Source organism: Pygocentrus nattereri, chromosome 29 (assembly GCF_015220715.1).
Source record: "Pygocentrus nattereri isolate fPygNat1 chromosome 29, fPygNat1.pri, whole genome shotgun sequence".
Classification (NCBI taxonomy): Eukaryota; Metazoa; Chordata; class Actinopteri; order Characiformes; family Serrasalmidae; genus Pygocentrus; species Pygocentrus nattereri.
The window spans coordinates 3,430,876-3,448,655 of NC_051239.1; the positions used below are offsets into that span (position 1 = coordinate 3,430,876).

At 42.4% G+C, this 17,780-nt stretch overlaps 1 protein-coding gene across 1 annotated transcript; it reads right to left on the reverse strand.

Annotated features, from left to right (window-relative positions):
- Nucleotides 1-2,589: 2,589 nt before the first annotated feature.
- si:dkey-164f24.2 (fibrous sheath CABYR-binding protein) lies at nucleotides 2,590-17,378 on the reverse strand. The gene is made up of 6 exons (XM_017685371.2): nucleotides 17,284-17,378; nucleotides 13,088-14,110; nucleotides 7,555-7,761; nucleotides 5,547-5,603; nucleotides 4,565-4,648; nucleotides 2,590-3,264 (listed from the first exon to the last, which is right to left on the reverse strand). The coding sequence occupies exons 1-6, from the start codon at nucleotides 17,326-17,328 to the stop codon at nucleotides 3,199-3,201; spliced, it is 1,482 nt and encodes a 493-aa protein (XP_017540860.1). The 5' UTR covers nucleotides 17,329-17,378; the 3' UTR covers nucleotides 2,590-3,198.
- Nucleotides 17,379-17,780: the final 402 nt, after the last annotated feature.

A 17,780-nucleotide genomic window follows, 5' to 3' on the forward strand; every position in this document is an offset into this window, starting at 1 on the left:
AAAGGACAAAACGGCTTCTTAACATTTGGGTTGCGACTCCAGATCTAATGGGCTGTTGTAGACCTGCTCACTTTAATATAAAAAGAGAGTTCTCAGTAAGAACAGGACATTCCAGTGCGTGGACCCTGATCATCACACACAAAACAACCTTCAGAGAACTTCACACCGCTTTCACATTGAATTAATATCCAGTAGACATATATATGGGAGGTTATATCAGTATAATCATAATTTATTTTGTATTTATTTGGCTCTTATGGTAAAAAGGTCAAAATTAAACTCACAGCAAAACCTGAAACACTGTTTCCTCTGTTTCTTTAAAGACTTGTAAGTGTTGCATTTTAAAGTTCAAAGAATATAAAAGCTCTGAATAAAATAACAGCTAAACAAACAAGTCTGTTAGTCAGCAGCTCTTACCTCACTGCAGATTTACTGAACCCACAACCATCTTCAAACTCAGATCACAAGTGTGTGAGTGTGTGAGTGTGTGTGTGCGAGTGTGAGCGTGAAACAGGAAATGAAAACTCACGCAAACACTGGCTAAACCAGTTTAAATCTGCAAGTTTTTAAAGTTCTGCTGTTTCCTGATTCTTTTGACAGAAATCTGAAAAGTTCAAACTTTGCCAAACTGTATAAAACATCTTTATAGTTAAATGATTTTTAGCTGTAAATCTCTAAACATCTCTGTTTTATACATTTCTACATTTGCACTGTGTGTAAATTGTCTCTTAAAACAAGTGAACAAACACTTAAACAAATAAATAAATGAATGGTCTTCTATTTATTCTACAGGCTGAATCAGAGAAATTCTTTTAAACCATAGAAAGTCTGATTACTCTGCATTTCTTTGTAGAACTACTGAAAAGTTTAGGATCAGCTTTATTGCTGTAGATATTATTGTAAATGTTTCTGTTGTTTGGACACAAAACTGAGGTTAAAATGTGATTTTATCTGTCTGCAGTGACAGATGGCTGCCTCCCCCTTTCCACACTACCGCGTTCCAGCTTCAGAGGAATGTTTGTCAGAGAGCAGATTAAATGATATAAAACCAGCCACCTGACAGATTCACAAGATAGAGAAGCAGTGATCTTCCATCCCAGTCCTCTGTCCCTGATCCTTTCCCCCAATCCCCTGTCCCGATCGACCGGCCCCGATCCCTTCCCCTGATCTCATGCCCCTAATCCCCTGTGACGATCCCCTTCCCCCAATCCCATGTCCCTGATCCCCTGTCCCTGATCGACCAGCCCCGATCCCCTGCCTCAATCCCATGTCCCTGATCCCCTGCTGCCGATCCCATGTCCCTTATCTTCTGCCCCTGATCCCCTGCCCCGATCCTCTGTCCCTGATCCCCTGCCCAGAACCTCCTGCCACAATCCCCTGCCCCGATCCCCTGTATCCAATTCCCTGTCCCTGATCCCCTGCCCCAATCCTCTGTCCCTGATCCCCTGCCACAATCCCCTGCCCGGATCCCCTGTATCCAGTCCCCTGTCCCTGGTCCCATGTCCCCAATCCCCTGTATCCAGTCCCCATGTCCCCAATCCCCTGCCCGGATCCCCTGTATCCAGTCCCCTGTCCCTGGTCCCATGTCCCCAATCCCCTGCCCGGATCCCCTGTATCCAGTCCCCTGTCCCTGGTCCCATGTCCCCAATCCCCTGCCCCGATCCCCTATATCCAGTCCCCTGTCCCTGGTCCCATGTCCCCAATCCCCTGCCCAGATCCCCTGTATCCAGTCACCTGTCCCTGGTGCCATGTCCCCAATCCCCTGCCCTGATACCCTGTCTCAGTGGTGTGTTACCAAAGTGTTGAGACTCAGACACAAGAGTCACTTCCTTTTGCAAAAGTGCCTCCCCAACCCTTTGTATGCCCCCACAACACGTTATTTTCTTGAATACCTTGAGGGCTCACTGGCTATCCTTTCACTTCCTTTCACTTAAACAAATAATAAATACTCTGCCTTTTTCCTTGAAAGACATGAGACTCAGCATCAACTTTCCTTCCCTTTGCCATTTACCTACTTAAGGCCAGAAGTACTCAGCTAACTGGATGAATCTACAATCATGATTCTCATAGCTGATTGGGTCATTTTTATAATTTGCTGAGTAACATCCAACAGCGTTTACATGAAACTGGCAGTGCTGTAGCCGACCTGCATGAGCAAAAGTGGCTAACAAGATCAGGGAAAGCAGAGGCTCATTTGAATCATGTTACACCTGGATAAATTGTAACAGGTGTCCCATTTAAGGTGGAACAGAGAGCATAAATAAAAAGCTGGAAAGTAAGAGTCTGTGTTGAAAGATTATTAGATGCTGTTCTTCTGTTCTGCTTCAAAATGAAGAAGTAAAGCAGGACAAGAGCAGAATAAACAGAACAGAAACCCCAAAAAAGGAAATTAGGAATCTTGGATCTTGGTACTGGAGTACGAATTTTCCTAAATGATACTCAATTAAAGTACTCAGGTAAGATTACTCAAGCTAATGTATTTGATACTAATGCGGTGGATTCACATGACACAGTTACAGAATGTCAATAATACTGGAGCAGATCTGTGGCCGCAGAGAGTTTTTATTGAAAATGAAGAAATTCCACACTGTCAAACTCACATTTTATATATTTTACTCATGCTTTATATTAATCCATCTAGTCTACAAAATACAGAAAGAAAGGTAATCTTAAAAGAAGGACACTGAACAGATTCCCAGACCAAATCATAAACAGTTCACTTTTAAAAAGCTGAAGACAAGTACAAACATTTCTGCTGTAAAAATACTTTCAGGATTATTCACAGGGAGCGTTTGTGAGAAAATCGGATTAATTATTGATCATTCTGAGAATGAGTCATCATACTGGATCTTACTTGTAGCTGGAGGAGATTTGGTCCAGTCCAGAAACATCAAATCTCCAGTAAAAAACATACAAACATTCATCCAGTTAGAAAGCAGTTTTCAGTAGTTTCAAAACGATTCTAGATCATTAGAGGATGCAAAACACATCATTTACAATCCACATTTATAACAATGAAGCAGTGCTCTCGCGGGAAAGTCAGGAAGCCACTTTTAGATTCACTTCCTTTTTGTTAGCGTGTGTCTGAGAACAGGTCTTTGGGGTTAAACTGTACAAAGACACAGATGATGTTAGACTGATCAATGAGTTTACCATCAACACTGTGTGATGACCAAGTTCACACTGACCGCTCGTGCCTTAACCATCAATGGAAGCCTTAGCAGCAGTCAGGAGTCCACCGATAGCCTCCACACCGTCCTCACTCTGTAGAAATAAAAACCCAACAGAGAAATCACCTTTAATTCATGCTCAGCTGCGCGGCTGCGTGTTCCTGACGTTTTCTATCTGAAATGTGAAGTCAAAGCTAATTAAACTGTGTTTTTCCTTTATGAGTCTGGGTAACAGCTGGAAAAGCTCAAATGGAAAAGCAAAATGCTTCTGGCGTTTGGTTTTCATCATCTTAAAGGTCTGAGAAGACTAAGCGCCTGTCTGTCGTTTCCTCATGGTCACGCTCCAGCTCTGCCAAACTGAAGGTGTATCTGTACTCAGATTTGTTATTACTTTTTCAATTCAATTTACACTGTAATACACTTGACTGGTTTCAAGCAGAGGCTCACAGGACTGTCAGAGGAACACTGCCTTACACATTTCACTGCTTTTCCTACTTTAATACATTTATACTTTAATACATGGTTGGTTAGTGTAGTGGTTAACACCTCTGCCTTCTACGCTGTAGACTGGGGTTCAATCCCCCACCCTACACTATACCAATGAGAGTCCTTGGGCAAGACTCCTAACACCACCTTGGCCTACCTGTGTAAAATGACCAAATTGTAAGTCGCTCTGGATAAGAGCGTCAGCCAAATGCCGTAAATGTAAATGTTATAAATACTCCAGTTATCGAGCTGGGCCGATTCTCCAAAATCCTCTTGACAGTACAGGCAGAGAGAGTGTTCCCTGCAGTGCTCACTCTGCCGTTCAGGGATAACCTTTCAGCTAAGACTTTAGGGAAGGCCAGCCCTGATCAGGTGAATCAGGTGTGTTTGGAGCAGTGAAGGCGCTAAAATGGAGCGGAGCTGGGAATCACTGCACTAACACACAGGGGCTCGGTGTGTTCATATTCCCTGAATCTGCTTAACAGGAACATCCATCAGCCTGTCGTGTGTTTTTCCACTTTTCCAATTTTGCGTGTGACTCCAAATCCAGGCCTGCATTGGTTAATAAATTTGATTTCTATTGAAGATTTGTGTGATTTTGTTGTCAGCACATTCAACTTTGTACAGAACAAAGTATTCAATGAGAATATTTCATTCATTCAGATCTAGGATGTGTTATTTGAGTGTTCCCTTTATTTTTTTGAGCAGTGTATATTTGGTTTATATGTTGAAACATCCTGAAACACATTTTAGTGTTTGAAAGTTTTTCAAACCCCGCCTACCTGTTAAACCATTAGGATCCTTTATCAACACATTAAAAAAGACAAAACACATTACAGAACCATCAGGAACCACAGAAACGCTTAATGGCTGTAATGGGTTTTTCCAACAGTGAGGGGATGTGTTACCTGTGTGGGTGATGGAACGGTAGGAGTGATGTGTTTAGACAGAAGTTCAGGTTCAGGAACCGGATCAGGACAAGAACACAGCAGCTTCAGGACAAAAGGTCAAAAGGTCACAAGACTGTACAAATCTGTGGATAATAGTGTGTGTATGTGTTGTTTGAGTGTGTGTGTTTGAGTGTGTGTGTGTTTGTGTGTGTGTGTGAGTGTGTGTGCGTGTTTGTGTGTGTAAGTGTGTGTAGTGTGTGTGTGTTTGAGTGTGTGTTTGAGAGTGTGTGTGTAGTGTGTGTTTGTGTAGAGTGCATTTGTGTTTGTGTAGTGTGTGTGTAAGTGTGTGTGTAAGCGTGTGTGTTTGTCTGTTTGTGTAGTGTGTGTATAGTGTTTTTGAGTGTGTGTGTTTGAGAGTGTGTGTGTGTGTGTAGTGTGTGTTTGAGTGTGTGAGTGTGTGTGGTGTGTTTGGGTGTGTGTGTAGTGTTTGTGAGTTTAAGTGTGTGTGTGTGAGAGTGTGTGTAGGGTGTTTGAGTGTGTGTGCTTGTTGTGTGTGTTTAAATGTGTGTGTGTAGTGTGTGTTTGAGTGTGTGTGTAGTGTGTGTTTGTTTGTGTAGTGTGTGTAGTGTGTGTGTGTGTGTTTGAGTGAGTGTGTTTGAGTGTGTGTGTAGTGTGTGTGTTTGTGTAAGTGTGTGTGTGTAGTGTAAGTGTGCATTTGAGTGTGTGTGTTTGTGTAGTGTAAGTGTGTATGTCTGTTTGTTTGAGTGTGTGTGTGCGTTTGAGTGTGTGTGTGTGTTTGTGTAGTGTGTTTGTGTGTGTGTAGTGTGTTTGTGTGTGTGTAAGAGTGTGTGCATTTGAGTGTGTGTGTTTGTGTAGTGTAAGGGTGTGCGTGTTTGAGTGTGTGTTTGTGTGTGTAGTGTGTGTGTGTGTAAGTGTGTGTTTGTGTAGTGTAAGTGTGCGTTTGTGTAAGTGTGTGTGTTTGTGAGATGCGGTTCCTCACTGGTTCTGCAGTGCTAGTCTCCACTGTGAAGTCTTCTCTGGATCCGAGATCCTCAAACTGCAACAGATACAACAACATCAGTGAATCGGAACCAAACGACACTCGACTTCCTGGTGTCTGCTGCTGTTTTATCTCCGCTGATCTACTTCAGTCCACGTTTATCATCACAGCGACTCACAAACCACAGTCAAGCTTGACCTGCTCAGTATCTGCTGTTACTCTGGGGGGCAAGTTCTGCAGTGATGAGAGGAACTCAAGGCCAATTACGGGAGGATTTCTGTTTTTTAAAGAATGATCCTGTAACTGTGTCTCATTAGACTCTGTCCTCATTTTAGCGTAAGAGAAGACAAAGTGAGTAAAATAACTCACAGGTATTATTTCCTCTGCCTCGGTTATTCTCTCTGAAGATAGATAGATAGATAGATAGATAGATAGATAGATAGATAGATAGATAGATAGATAGATAGATAGATAGATAGATAGAGTATGAGTAATAAATGAGTATTTTGATCACATCATCCTTTTTATACATGTTGTCCTACTCCAAGCTGTATAAGCTTGAAAGCCAATCAGGTGATGTGCATCTCTGTAATGAGAAGGGATGTGGTCTAATGACATCAACACCCTATATAAGGTGTGCTTAATTATTAGGCAACTTCCTTTCCTTTGGCAAAATGGGTCAGAAGAGAAATTTGACGGACTCTGAAAAGTCAGAAACTGTGAGATGTCTTGCGGAGGGATGCGGCAGTCTTGAAACTGCCAAACCTTTGAAGCGTGATCACCGAACAATCAAACGTTTCATGGCAAATAGCCAACAGGGTTGCAAGAAGCGTGCTGAAAAAAAACGGCGCTAAATAACTGCCCATGAATTGAGGAAAATCAAGCGTGAAGCTGCCAAGATGCCATTTGCCACCAGTTTTGCCCGTATTTCAGAGCTGCAACGTTACTGGCGTATCAAAAAGCACAAGGTGCGCGATACTCAGGGACATGGCCAAGGTAAGGAAGACTGAAAAACAACAACCTTTGAACAAGAAACATAAGATAAAACGTCAAGACTGGACCAAGAAATATCTTAAGACTTTTTTAAGGACTGATTTTTCTAAGGACTGATGAAATGAGAGTGACTCTTGATGGGCCAGATGGACGGGCCCGAGGCTGGATCAGTAACGGGCAAGGAGCTCCACTCCGACTCAGACGCCAGCAAGGTGGAGGTGGGGTACTGGTATGGGCTGGTATCATCAAAGATGAACTTGTGGGACCTTTTTGGGTTGAGGATGGAGTGAAGCTCAACTCCCAGACCTACTGCCAGTTTCTGGAAGACTCCTTCTTCAAGCAGTGGTACAGGAAGAAGTCGATTTTCATGCAGGACAATGCTCCATCACACGGATCCAAATACTCCACAGCGTGGCTGACCAGTGAAGGTCTAAAAGAAGAAAAAATAATGACATGGCCCCCTTGTTCACCTGATCTGAACCCTTAGAGAACCTGTGGTCCCTCATAAAATGTGAGATCTACAGGGAGGGAATCAGTACACCTCTCTGAACAGTGTCTGGGAGGCTGTGGTGGCTGCTGCACGCAATGTTCATTGTAAGCAGATCAAGCACCTGACAGGGATGGAAGGCTTTTGAGTGTCATCGTAAAGAAAGGTGGCTTTATTGGTCACTGATGTGTTTTTGAATGTCAGAAATGTTTATTTCTAAATTTTGTGTTGTTATATTGGTTTACCTGGTGAAAATAAACAAGTGAGATGGGTATATATTTGGCTTTTATTAAGTTGCCTAATAATTCTGCACAGTAATAGTTACAGCCCAAACAGATATCTTCCTAAGATCGCCCTAAAACCCACTCCAACTTCCTATAATATTAAGCTTTGATATTTATGAGTCTTTTGGGTTGATTGAGAACATAGTTGTTGTTCAATAATAAACAGAATCCTCTCAAATACAACTTGCCTAATAAATCTGCACACACTGTAGATAGATAGATAGATCAAAAAGCAGTGAAGCACCTCAGAAGTTTCCGTGTGTTCGTCTGTTTGAGGAATAGATTGTGTGGCCATTTCTGAAGCAGATTCAGGATCAGCTTCAGCTGCACAATCGTCTGATTTCAATTTGGACTCTGTTTCGGTTTCGGGTTCTGGCTCCTGCTCAGCTGGTCCAGCACTGTCCTCTCTGACCACCAGAGCAACAGCATGTTCCTCAGCCTCAATGTTTACCTGTACAGGTAAGAGAAACCTTTGTAAAGACACAAATCACTGAGCACACTCCGCACGTCACACAGTAAACCCCTCTAAAGCTCACAGCACTCAACTCTGGCCAAATCCCGATGGAACTACACCGGCAATCATCTGTTAGCTAATAATGAACTAATTGGCCGTAAAATAATAAAATAATAGCAGGAAAATCACAGTAAAAAAAGACCTCTCGCCTCTTTCCTCTTAGTTTGTTTTGGGTTTTTTTTTATTGATAGATTTATCATCATTAATCACAGCTTTGAAGTAGGAATGATGGAAAATTGAATGAATGCAAAATGGAACCTTTTCCACAGTAACTGCTCCGACTGCTCGGATCTTCTTCATGTGTTTAATGAACCATTAAAGCCACAGGCAGGAATTTTTAACCCTGTTTATCAAATCTACAGGTGTCTGTGCTCAGACTGAACCAGCTGATTCAGGACAACGCAGACGCTTCAAATCATTCATCCCTGAGAAACCGTGAAAGGAAATGTGCGAAACATTTCGCCTCCAGCACTGACCTACAGACAGGTGACCGGAGAAAGTGTGTTTTGTTTACGCCCTAGATGTCCAGAACATTCAGGAGAACGCTCAGGAGGAGGGGGTGCAGTGGAATGTGGGTGGGGTCGAGGGGGTGTGGTGCGGGGATGGGTGGGGATGGGGGGGTGTGGTGGATGTTGTCTTCTGTCAGATAAACTCTGGGGTTTAGGGGTGTAAACAGAGCAGAATGTGCTGATGGGGCTGAATTCCTGAACACCGACATCCTGACAAACAGCCCGAGAGACGAACAGCACCAAATATCTCTGTTCAACAATCCAAAATAGAAATATATTCAAATATAAATGTTCAGAAACGTAAATATACTTAATGTGAACGTGCCCTCCACCAAATATTATTTATGACTAATTTTATTAGTCATAAATTTTTTTTTTTTATCTGTTTGTCACAATTATTGGCACCACTTGAAAAATCTTTGCCCTTAATATGATTCCATAAGTAAAGAGACCCTTTAATCTAATTCTATTGTTTCTTAGATTAAAAATTACAGTGTATTTTCCTTTCATGCAGATGATGAAAAGCAGTTCTTTGCTGTTTTATGTTCAGAAACGTTTCATTCTTGAACTGTTGCTCTATTTTTGATGGCGCAGTCTTTAGCAGACGGGTGAAAAGACTCTTTGGGATCACAGTAACATTTGGCAAGTGTGTGACGTTACTGACCTGTTAACCTTCAGGCATTTCTTTATTACTCAGCTTCACCAGTCTTACGTTCCCCTGTCCCAACTTTTTTGGAATGTGTTGCTGGCATCAAATTCAAATTTATTTTCCAAAAAAACTATAAAACATCTCAGTTTTAACATTTGATATGCTGTCTTTGTACTATTTAAATACATAGAAGATTGAAATGATTTGCAAATTTTTTGTATTTACATTTTACACAGTGTCCCAACTTCGGAAATGGGGTTGTAGATAAACCTCTATCAGGGTGACAATTAAAATGCTTAAAACAACTAGATTTGTTAATAATCTACTAAAAAAAAGGGCGCATGTCTATACTGACCCCACAAATAGTGGATAGGATTGTTCAAGTAGACCAAGAATCTCCAGGGATCGCAGATGGGGATTTACAGACATTAGTGAGGTCTTGGAATACAACATGTCCCAAACTACAATCAAACACCACCTAAGTTGTTTGGGAAGGTTGCAAGAAGAAGCCTCTGCAGTGAAGGATCAACAAACTCAAGCTCCTACAGTTTGCCAACTTTCAGTGAGATGGTGTTTGATGTCCAGATGAGACCAAAACAGACGTTTCAGCAACAAACACCAGAGTTTGGTGGACACAAAGACTGCCATGCAGAAAAGTGCTTTATCCCCACTGTGAAATGTGGTGGTGGATCCGTGATCTTGTGGGGCTGCTTTTCTTTAAAAGGCCCTGGACAGCGGTTTTGGATAACTGGTATCACAGTCCATCCAGTACCAGCAGATCCTCAGCCATGAAGCTCAAACAGGGCCACAGTTGGGATCTTCCAGCAGGACAATGATCCAAAACACACCTCAAAATCAACACAATGGCTCACTGGCCACAGAATTAAGGTTTTGCTGTGGCCACCCCAGCACCTGACCTAAACCATTTAGAAGACCTGTGGGCTGAGAGTCCACAGTGTGTATCTGAGGATCTAGAGAGGTTGTGTGCAGGAATGGTCTCAGATCCTTTGCCATGTGTTCACCAGTCTCATTAAGAGCTACAGGAACTCAGGATTCAGAGCTGTTGTCTTCGCAAAGGGTGTCTATGTAAAGTATTAAATGAAGGGGTGCCAACAATTTCACACATATTGAGAAAATATTTATTTTCTGTTGATATTTTTTTTTCCCACTCGCTCTTCTTCAAATAAAGGTTTGATTTTTGTTACTATTTTGAATGAAAGATCAAAGGCAAAGGCAATATTTTACCTTTTTAAAAGCCTGTTTGGCTCATGTTTTCCAGGAGTGCCAATATTTGTAAAGGGCGCTATATGTACTAACATGTAATTGTTCTAATGTAAATAATAAAAGTACTTAAATCAAACTGCTACAGTCTAAATATACTATAATGCACAGAGTGGTTCTGCACAGCCAACAAAGAACTGTTAAATAAGCAAATTTATATAAACACTTTCACAAACAGTATTATAACTTAATTCAAAGGACTTGGTCATCATTTCCTCACTTAATGCTTAGTTTACTTTTAATTTCCAATCAAAACAACCATTTAATGACATCACACTAATGAAAGATGGTCTCTTACTTTTACACAGAACTGTACATGAAATAACATGGAACTGATTATTACTGCCTCCTCCATAACTCCACTCTGTCACCACCACCATCACCAGCGTCTTGTTAATACAAGTCTTTATGTACAGAGCCGTATTAGGGCTGGTGCTCACAGTTAGGCTTAACTGGATACAACAAAAATTCCAATATTATTCTATTTGTTCTTCTGTTTATTTATGTGATTATTTATATGCTAATGTCATGTTTTTATCGCTATTATTGGCTTCAATTTACATTATAAAGTATTTTGTTTCTATTTTACACACAGCATGATGCTACTTCAGAATAAAATACAACAAATTAAAAAAAAAAAAAAGGTCTGACAGTTGCTCTGGGCCTAATACAGGTGACGTGATAGAGCACATCACACGAGACAGATGCACTAAAGTTTTGAGGCTGAACGGCAGGTATCTGGGACATGCCTCTGTTCCGGGTTGTTTCATTATCCTGTTTTTTTTTTTTTGTCATAAACTTGTTCTGACTTCTCCAGCATAACAGCACCACCAAGTGTAACAGAAGACCTCACCAAATATGGATGTAGCAAGTTAAAACATGGCCCAGGAGGACATTATGAGGAAGAAACAGCATCCTATCCACACTCGAGGTTAGACAGGCCGATGTTTAATGCTCTCTGATGGCTCCTTTTGATAAATATGACCGTGAACCTCGAACTTGCGAGGGTTAAACAGAGCAGCACAATCTTAATTTTTAGTACTTAAAGGATCCACAACCACAAGGTTTACTCTGTAAAGTATCTGTAAGACATTGTGCAAGTGACAGAGGCAATTACAGGAGAGCAGCTTTTCAAGTTTCTCTAGCCAAGGTCTTTTTTTCAGGTCACATGGAAAATGATCTCAGCCAGCAACGCTCCTCCCTTCATGGTGTCTACTGCCATCTGACCTGCAAGCTCCTCAGTGCCTCCTGCTGAACCAGCATCAGCTGTGCTCCTCAAGCCTGAGACCTTAACTAAGATTATTAAAGTTCCTACAGCTGCACTGTCCATGGGTCCACCCCTGCTGCATTGGCCTTTTTGTCCTCAGGCATCCATAGGACTCTGCTTCTGGATTTAGCACCTGGACAGCCAACTCTAAGGTGAAATTTGTCGAAGCTTTAGAGATGTTGTGTCCTTTTCGGTGCTGCCCCCAGCCAGATCCAGCGTGCATAACTCCCCTCTCTGTTAAACCACCTGTTCTTGTTTCTGATGCAAGTACAGTTTATTTTCCAGTGCTCTGTTACATTTCTGACTCTCTCTGTCTGTCATCAGTCTTCTCCTCTACACAGTTCCTAAGCCAGCAACTTCTTACTGACATTACTGGTCCCTGAGCCCTTTTCAAAACTAGATTCAGCTCCCATTCCTCCTTTTGTTCTTGATGCAGCTCCCCTGTTTGTCTCAGTTGCTGCCCCGAGTTCTGACTTGGTCACTGAATTGGTTGCTAATTTAGTGTCCTAGTCAAATGCTGATTCAGTCTGATTCAGTTTTAGTTCCATCACTGAGCCTTTCTGTCCCTTGATTGTTCACAGCCCCTGAGACACAAGTGGTTTCTGTCTCTCAAATGGTCACTGTTATCAGTCCTTGTCCTCATCACACAAGTTGTCATTGTATCTTAATTTTTAGTGTTTGTCTCCGAGTCGTCCCAGTACATGTGACCCAAGTTGTTCCTGTCAAATGGTCATAATATTGATGGCTTGAGTTGTCCCAGTGCATGTGATAAAATGGGCCCCTCTCTCTCAAATGTGGCCTTTGTTCCTCAAATGGTCAAATTCTCTGTCCCACAAGTGGTCCGTGTCTCCGAACTGATCCCAATGCTTTCCCCTTGAGTGGTCCTAGTCTCTGTCCCACAAATGGTCCTAGTCCCACAAGTGGTCTCTGTCTCTTAAATGGTCCCAGTTCCTGTACCAACAAATGATCCCACTGCCTGTACCTAATGGCATCAGTGCTTGACCCTCAAGTGGTCCAAGTCCCTGTGATGCAAGTGGACCTGTCACTCAAATGGTGTAAGTGCTTTTCCCACAAGTGTCCCTTGAGTCCCACAAGTTGTCCCTGTCCCTTGCTTGATCTCGGTCCCTGTCCCTTATGAGACCTGATTTGTGCTCCTTCTTGGTAGGTCATTTTTTGTGCTTTGGGAACTGTAAGCTAAAGGCAGGGGTTCTTTCTATCTGGGACCTCCTGTCCTAACAGTACTTTTTGTGGCCCATGTGGAAAGTTTGTTTTCTAATCATGTTTAAGGTCCTTATGTAGTGTGTTGTTAGTCATAACAGAACTGACACATACATTCTTCTTATAATGGAAAAAGAATATAGCATATCCCCCAACACTTTAATTAGTATAAAATACTGCATTAAAAATATGGACACATTCTGCTTTTTTGCACCATGGCTGTGTTAAAAATAACACATAATTTGCTGTCCTAAGATACTGGACAAATTAATGTGTAATTAAATGACAGCACTTGGTTTTTAACACCTCTGTTTTGAAAGTAGAAAAGGAAGATTTTACCATCGCAGAGTCTTGAGGGGAGATATTTTCCTCTTCCACTGCAGTTTCTTCTGCGGGAGCCTCTACAACTGCTTGTGCTGACGCCTCTGCAGCGGTTTCTGCTAGAGCCTCTACAGATTCTTCTGCTGGGGCATCTACATATTCCTGTGCTAGAACCTTTGCAGATTCCTCTGCTGGAACCTCTACAGTTGCTTCTGCTAGTACCTCTACCACTGCTTTTTCTGGAGCCTTTGCAGTAATTTCTGTTGGAGAATCTTCAGATTCTTTTGCTGGGGCATCTAGAACCTTTACAGATTCTTCTGCTGGAACCTCTACAGTTGCTTCTGCTAGTACCTCTACCACTGCTTTTTCTGGAGCCTTTGCAGTAATTTCTGTTGGAGAATCTTCAGATTCTTCTGCTGGGGCATCTAGAACCTTTACAGATTCCTCTGCCAGAACCTCTACAGTTGCTTCTGCCAGTACCTCTACCACTGCTTTTCCTGGAGCCTTTGCAGTAATTTCTGTTGGAGAATCTTCAGATTCTTCTGCTGGGGCATCTAGAACCTTTACAGATTCCTCTGCTGGAACCTCTATAGTTGCTTCTGCTAGTACCTCTACCACTGCTTTTTCTGGAGCCTTTGCAGTTATTTCTGTTGGAGCCTCTTCAGATTCTTCTGCTGAAAGATCAACACTTTTCTGTACTGAAAGCTCTACAGCTTCTTCTGCTGAAACTTCTATAGCTGCTTCTGCTGGAGCCTCTACAGCTTTTTCTGTTGGAGCCCTTGTGGCTGTTTGTTCTGGAGCTACTACAGCTGCTTGTGTTGGGGCTGAAGCATCTCCTGATGTTTCCATCTGATGATGCTCTGCCTGCTCGACTGAGTCAGGGACTTCATCCAGAGCTTTAACTGGATCTGTCAGGGGCTTCACCACTGGAGTTTCGGATGAAGTTGCTTTTGGGCCCTTAGAGCCTTTATAAACTCTCAGCCCAACAGTTCCTTTCCCAGCGGTGGCATGCTGCTCCTCTAGCGCCCTCCGCTGGGCTTGCTGCTCACACACACAAACAACATATCAAACAGTTCAAAAATGACATTAATAAAACCAAAATATGATCACATTAAGGCTTTCTCTTTTCTGCTTAATATTTAGAGCATTTTAGCTCTGTGCTAATGGTTTAGGTATTATCTTCAACCCTCAGCTTCACAGTCATTTCTAAGATTAAGTCTGAAAGGCTTTCTTAAGCTGAAACTCGTCCATAAGAGAGCTGAATGAATCAGCATGCAGCAGACATGAAGTGACATTCTGAGCTTCTGAGGGAAACCGGGAGCTTTAAAGTGGAACAGCAGCCAAGATGTTTGACTGGCGGCAGTAATTGTTTTAATCAGATCAGACGTGGAAAGGTGGCAGAGTCAGCAGCCGGATGAGCTCCAGAGAGCCGAGCAGCGCGATAATCTTACCACAACACACCACAGTACAGCTATAATAGAGTGGTAATCACACCATAATCACACTGTCCGCTTCATTAACCAGCAGTAGGAGCGCAGCAGTGAAGTGAACACATGGAATCAAAGAGAGTTAATCTCACTGTGTGTGTGTGTGTGTGTGTGTGTGGGTGTGTGTGTGTGTGGGTGTGTGGGTGGGTGTGGGTGTGTGTGGGTAGGTGGGTGTGGGTGTGTGTGGGTAGGTGGGTGTGTGTGTGTGTGGGTGTGTGTGTGGGTGTGTGTGGGTGGGTGTAGAACTGCCTCAGCTCACACTTGTGTCTGAGCAGTGTTTCTCTTCACTGTGAGGCTGAAGCACTTTAGGATCTATATAACAGAGTAAAATACGCTCCTGAACTGGTCAAGCTGTCCGTTATTTGTTGTCTACAAAGTATGTGTTTGTTTTTTCTGATTGGTCTGATTAGGTAAATCTGCCCACTAAAACAGACTTCTTTAAGAATGTAGTAACGCAGTAATTCTTTCAGGTTGAATTTCTTATTTAAAAATGATTCAGCTTTCTACCCTAGTTAAGATGTAAACAGAGTCATTCAGAGTCCTTATTGTTCTAGATAAACTGACCGAGTCAGAGCTGTTCACAGTGGTGGTGATGGGAACCAGACATCCCCCTCTAAAAGCTCCTCACAGAAAGTTCCTACATGAACTGGTTCTGAATTCACTGCCTGATGACTGAGACGCTGTTTTATGAGAGTTTAGAGAACTTCAACTCCATTCATGGTGGAGGGAGACATGCAGGGCGCTGTGCGGCAAAATAGTCCCCAAAGAAAACTCAGTATTCCAGATTTTCCACTGTTGACACAGTGGTGTCGCCTACAGTGTTTAAAGGAAGGAATTTACTCAGATTAGATAGAGAACAGAATTGACGGGCAGTCTGAGTGAACACAGCACTGCTTCTGCGCACTGATAAAAACTCACACGGCCAAAAATCTCACTCAGAAAATGTTTGCAATATATGAAAAATGGCCAAAAGTGTGTGTGTTAAATATTAATTTATCAGTGTGTGTGATTCCCTGTGTGGAGTTGAGTGTAATGAAGGTTCCAGATGTAGCTGAACGTACTGACTGTGATCTGCACTGTACTTTACATTAACCACGTACGTCTGCAATCAGACTCTCACACACAATGTACTTCACATAAACAAGATATCAGATCAGCCCTGCATTTCACAGAGTATCAGTACCTACAGCCCTCGCTTCTGTCCTGCTAAAGGACCATTAGATCAGATTTAATATGAAGACAAACTCGTTTCTAAAGGAATCAGACAGGGAAGAGCATCAGACAGGATTCTGGAGATGTTCCTCCACTTTCAGATGGAACGTATTTCGATTATGTAAAAATACACGCCTATATATTTTTTCCCTTTGGGGTCTGAGACTCGGCGGCGATACGACACTCATCTGCTGCAGCTGCACTGACAGTAATTCAACCCTGACATTGCACTGAACTTAGAAAAGAAGAGAAACCTCACTAAAGAAACCCGAGAGAGACCTGGTGTTTGGGTCGGTTCTGAGTTGTGGTGAAGTTACTGTGTGTGGTAACCGACCACACACTAATGCACTGATTACATTTCAAAAACTCGTTTTCAAAAACAAAAATCCATTAATGTTGAAATTTTGGTCCAGTCGCTGCTGAGCAGACGATCACTCTCATCACAGATTATATAACTAGCATTAAAACACATGGACATTTTGTTGATAGAGTCCTAAATCTAAACGATACACACTAAATATTTGACCAGTCTGTTATGTTTAGTGCAGTGACTCGCCGGCCACTTTTTTAGGTACAATACATGCTTGTTAACACAAATAGTTAATCAGCCAATCACACGGCTGCAGCTCAGTGCATTTAGGCCTGTAGAGGTGGTCAAGACGACTTGCTGAAGTGCAGACCGAGCATCAGAACGGAGAAGAAAGGGGATTTAAGGGGCTTTGAACGTGGCGTGGTTGTTGGTGCCAGACAGGCTGGTCTGAGTATTTCAGAAACTGCTGATCTACTGGGATTTTCACGCACAACCATCTCTAGGGTTTACAGAGAACGGTCAGAAAAAGAGGAAATATCCAGTGAGCGGTCAGTTGTGTGGACGAAAATGCCTTGTTGATGTGAGAGGTCAGAGGAGAATGGGCAGACTGGTTCCAGATGATAGAAAGGCAACAGGAACTCAAATAACCAACCAGAATCTCTGAGGAACGTTTCCAACACCTTGTTGAAAGTGTGGCACAAAGAATTAAGACAGTTCTGAAGGAAAAAGGGGGTCCAGTGCACAAAGAACTTAGGGCAGATGAAGCTTCTGACGATCTGAACTCTAATCAGGAACAGAGTAATAATGAGAGCCTTAACTAAAGAAAATCAACAGGAGATCACAGAAACGACTGAATTCTGATGCTCAATTCTCAGAAACCACTTCATAAAGACTCTCAGCTCACAGATCAGCAGAATTCTAATAAACGTCATCTTTAGTCCGATTCAACTGTTTGGGTAAGAACTTTTTCTTATTTTCCAAAATGTTAAACTCAACAAATAAACACAAACAACATTTTTAAATGGGCATATTTCAGTGTGTAGAGGGCGTGTTCACTAACAGAAGAGAACATACTGTAAACAGGTATTTACACTGTATTTAGGAAATACTGATTCTCTTGTTTCTGCTGGATTAATACTAATAATCATCATCATCATCATCATCATTATTATTATTATCATTATTATTATTATTATTAGCCTCACCGATCTCCTCATCCTCCGCTTGTTCTTCTTCCTCTTGCTCGGCATGTTTCCGTCTGCGGTGAAACTCCGAAACGTCCAGCTGAGCGAACACGGTGGGAGCTGGAACCTCCTCTAATGCTCACTGAAGTCTTTCGTTACAGGAATTTAGCCCTGGAGCTGTGGGGGAGGGGCTGGGAGGGAAAGGGGTGGGGCAGCCTGAACCAGGATTAGTGGGCGGAGCCCAGGGTTGGGAATGAAATCAGTATTAAATATATTAATATTACAGATATTATTATATTATTAATAAGCTCTCCTGCTCAGTGTTTCAGCATCCAAACAAACGGAACTAAACCTGACAGACGGAACAAACCAACAGGTCAACAAGACCCGACCGACCCGAAAGACCGAAAGACCCGACCGACCCGACAGACCCGACCGATCTGAGAAAGCGTCTAAAGAGTTCCGAAAACATCGAGAGTGGATTCAGTTTTTTAAAAGCCTAGACACTAAAACTCCCA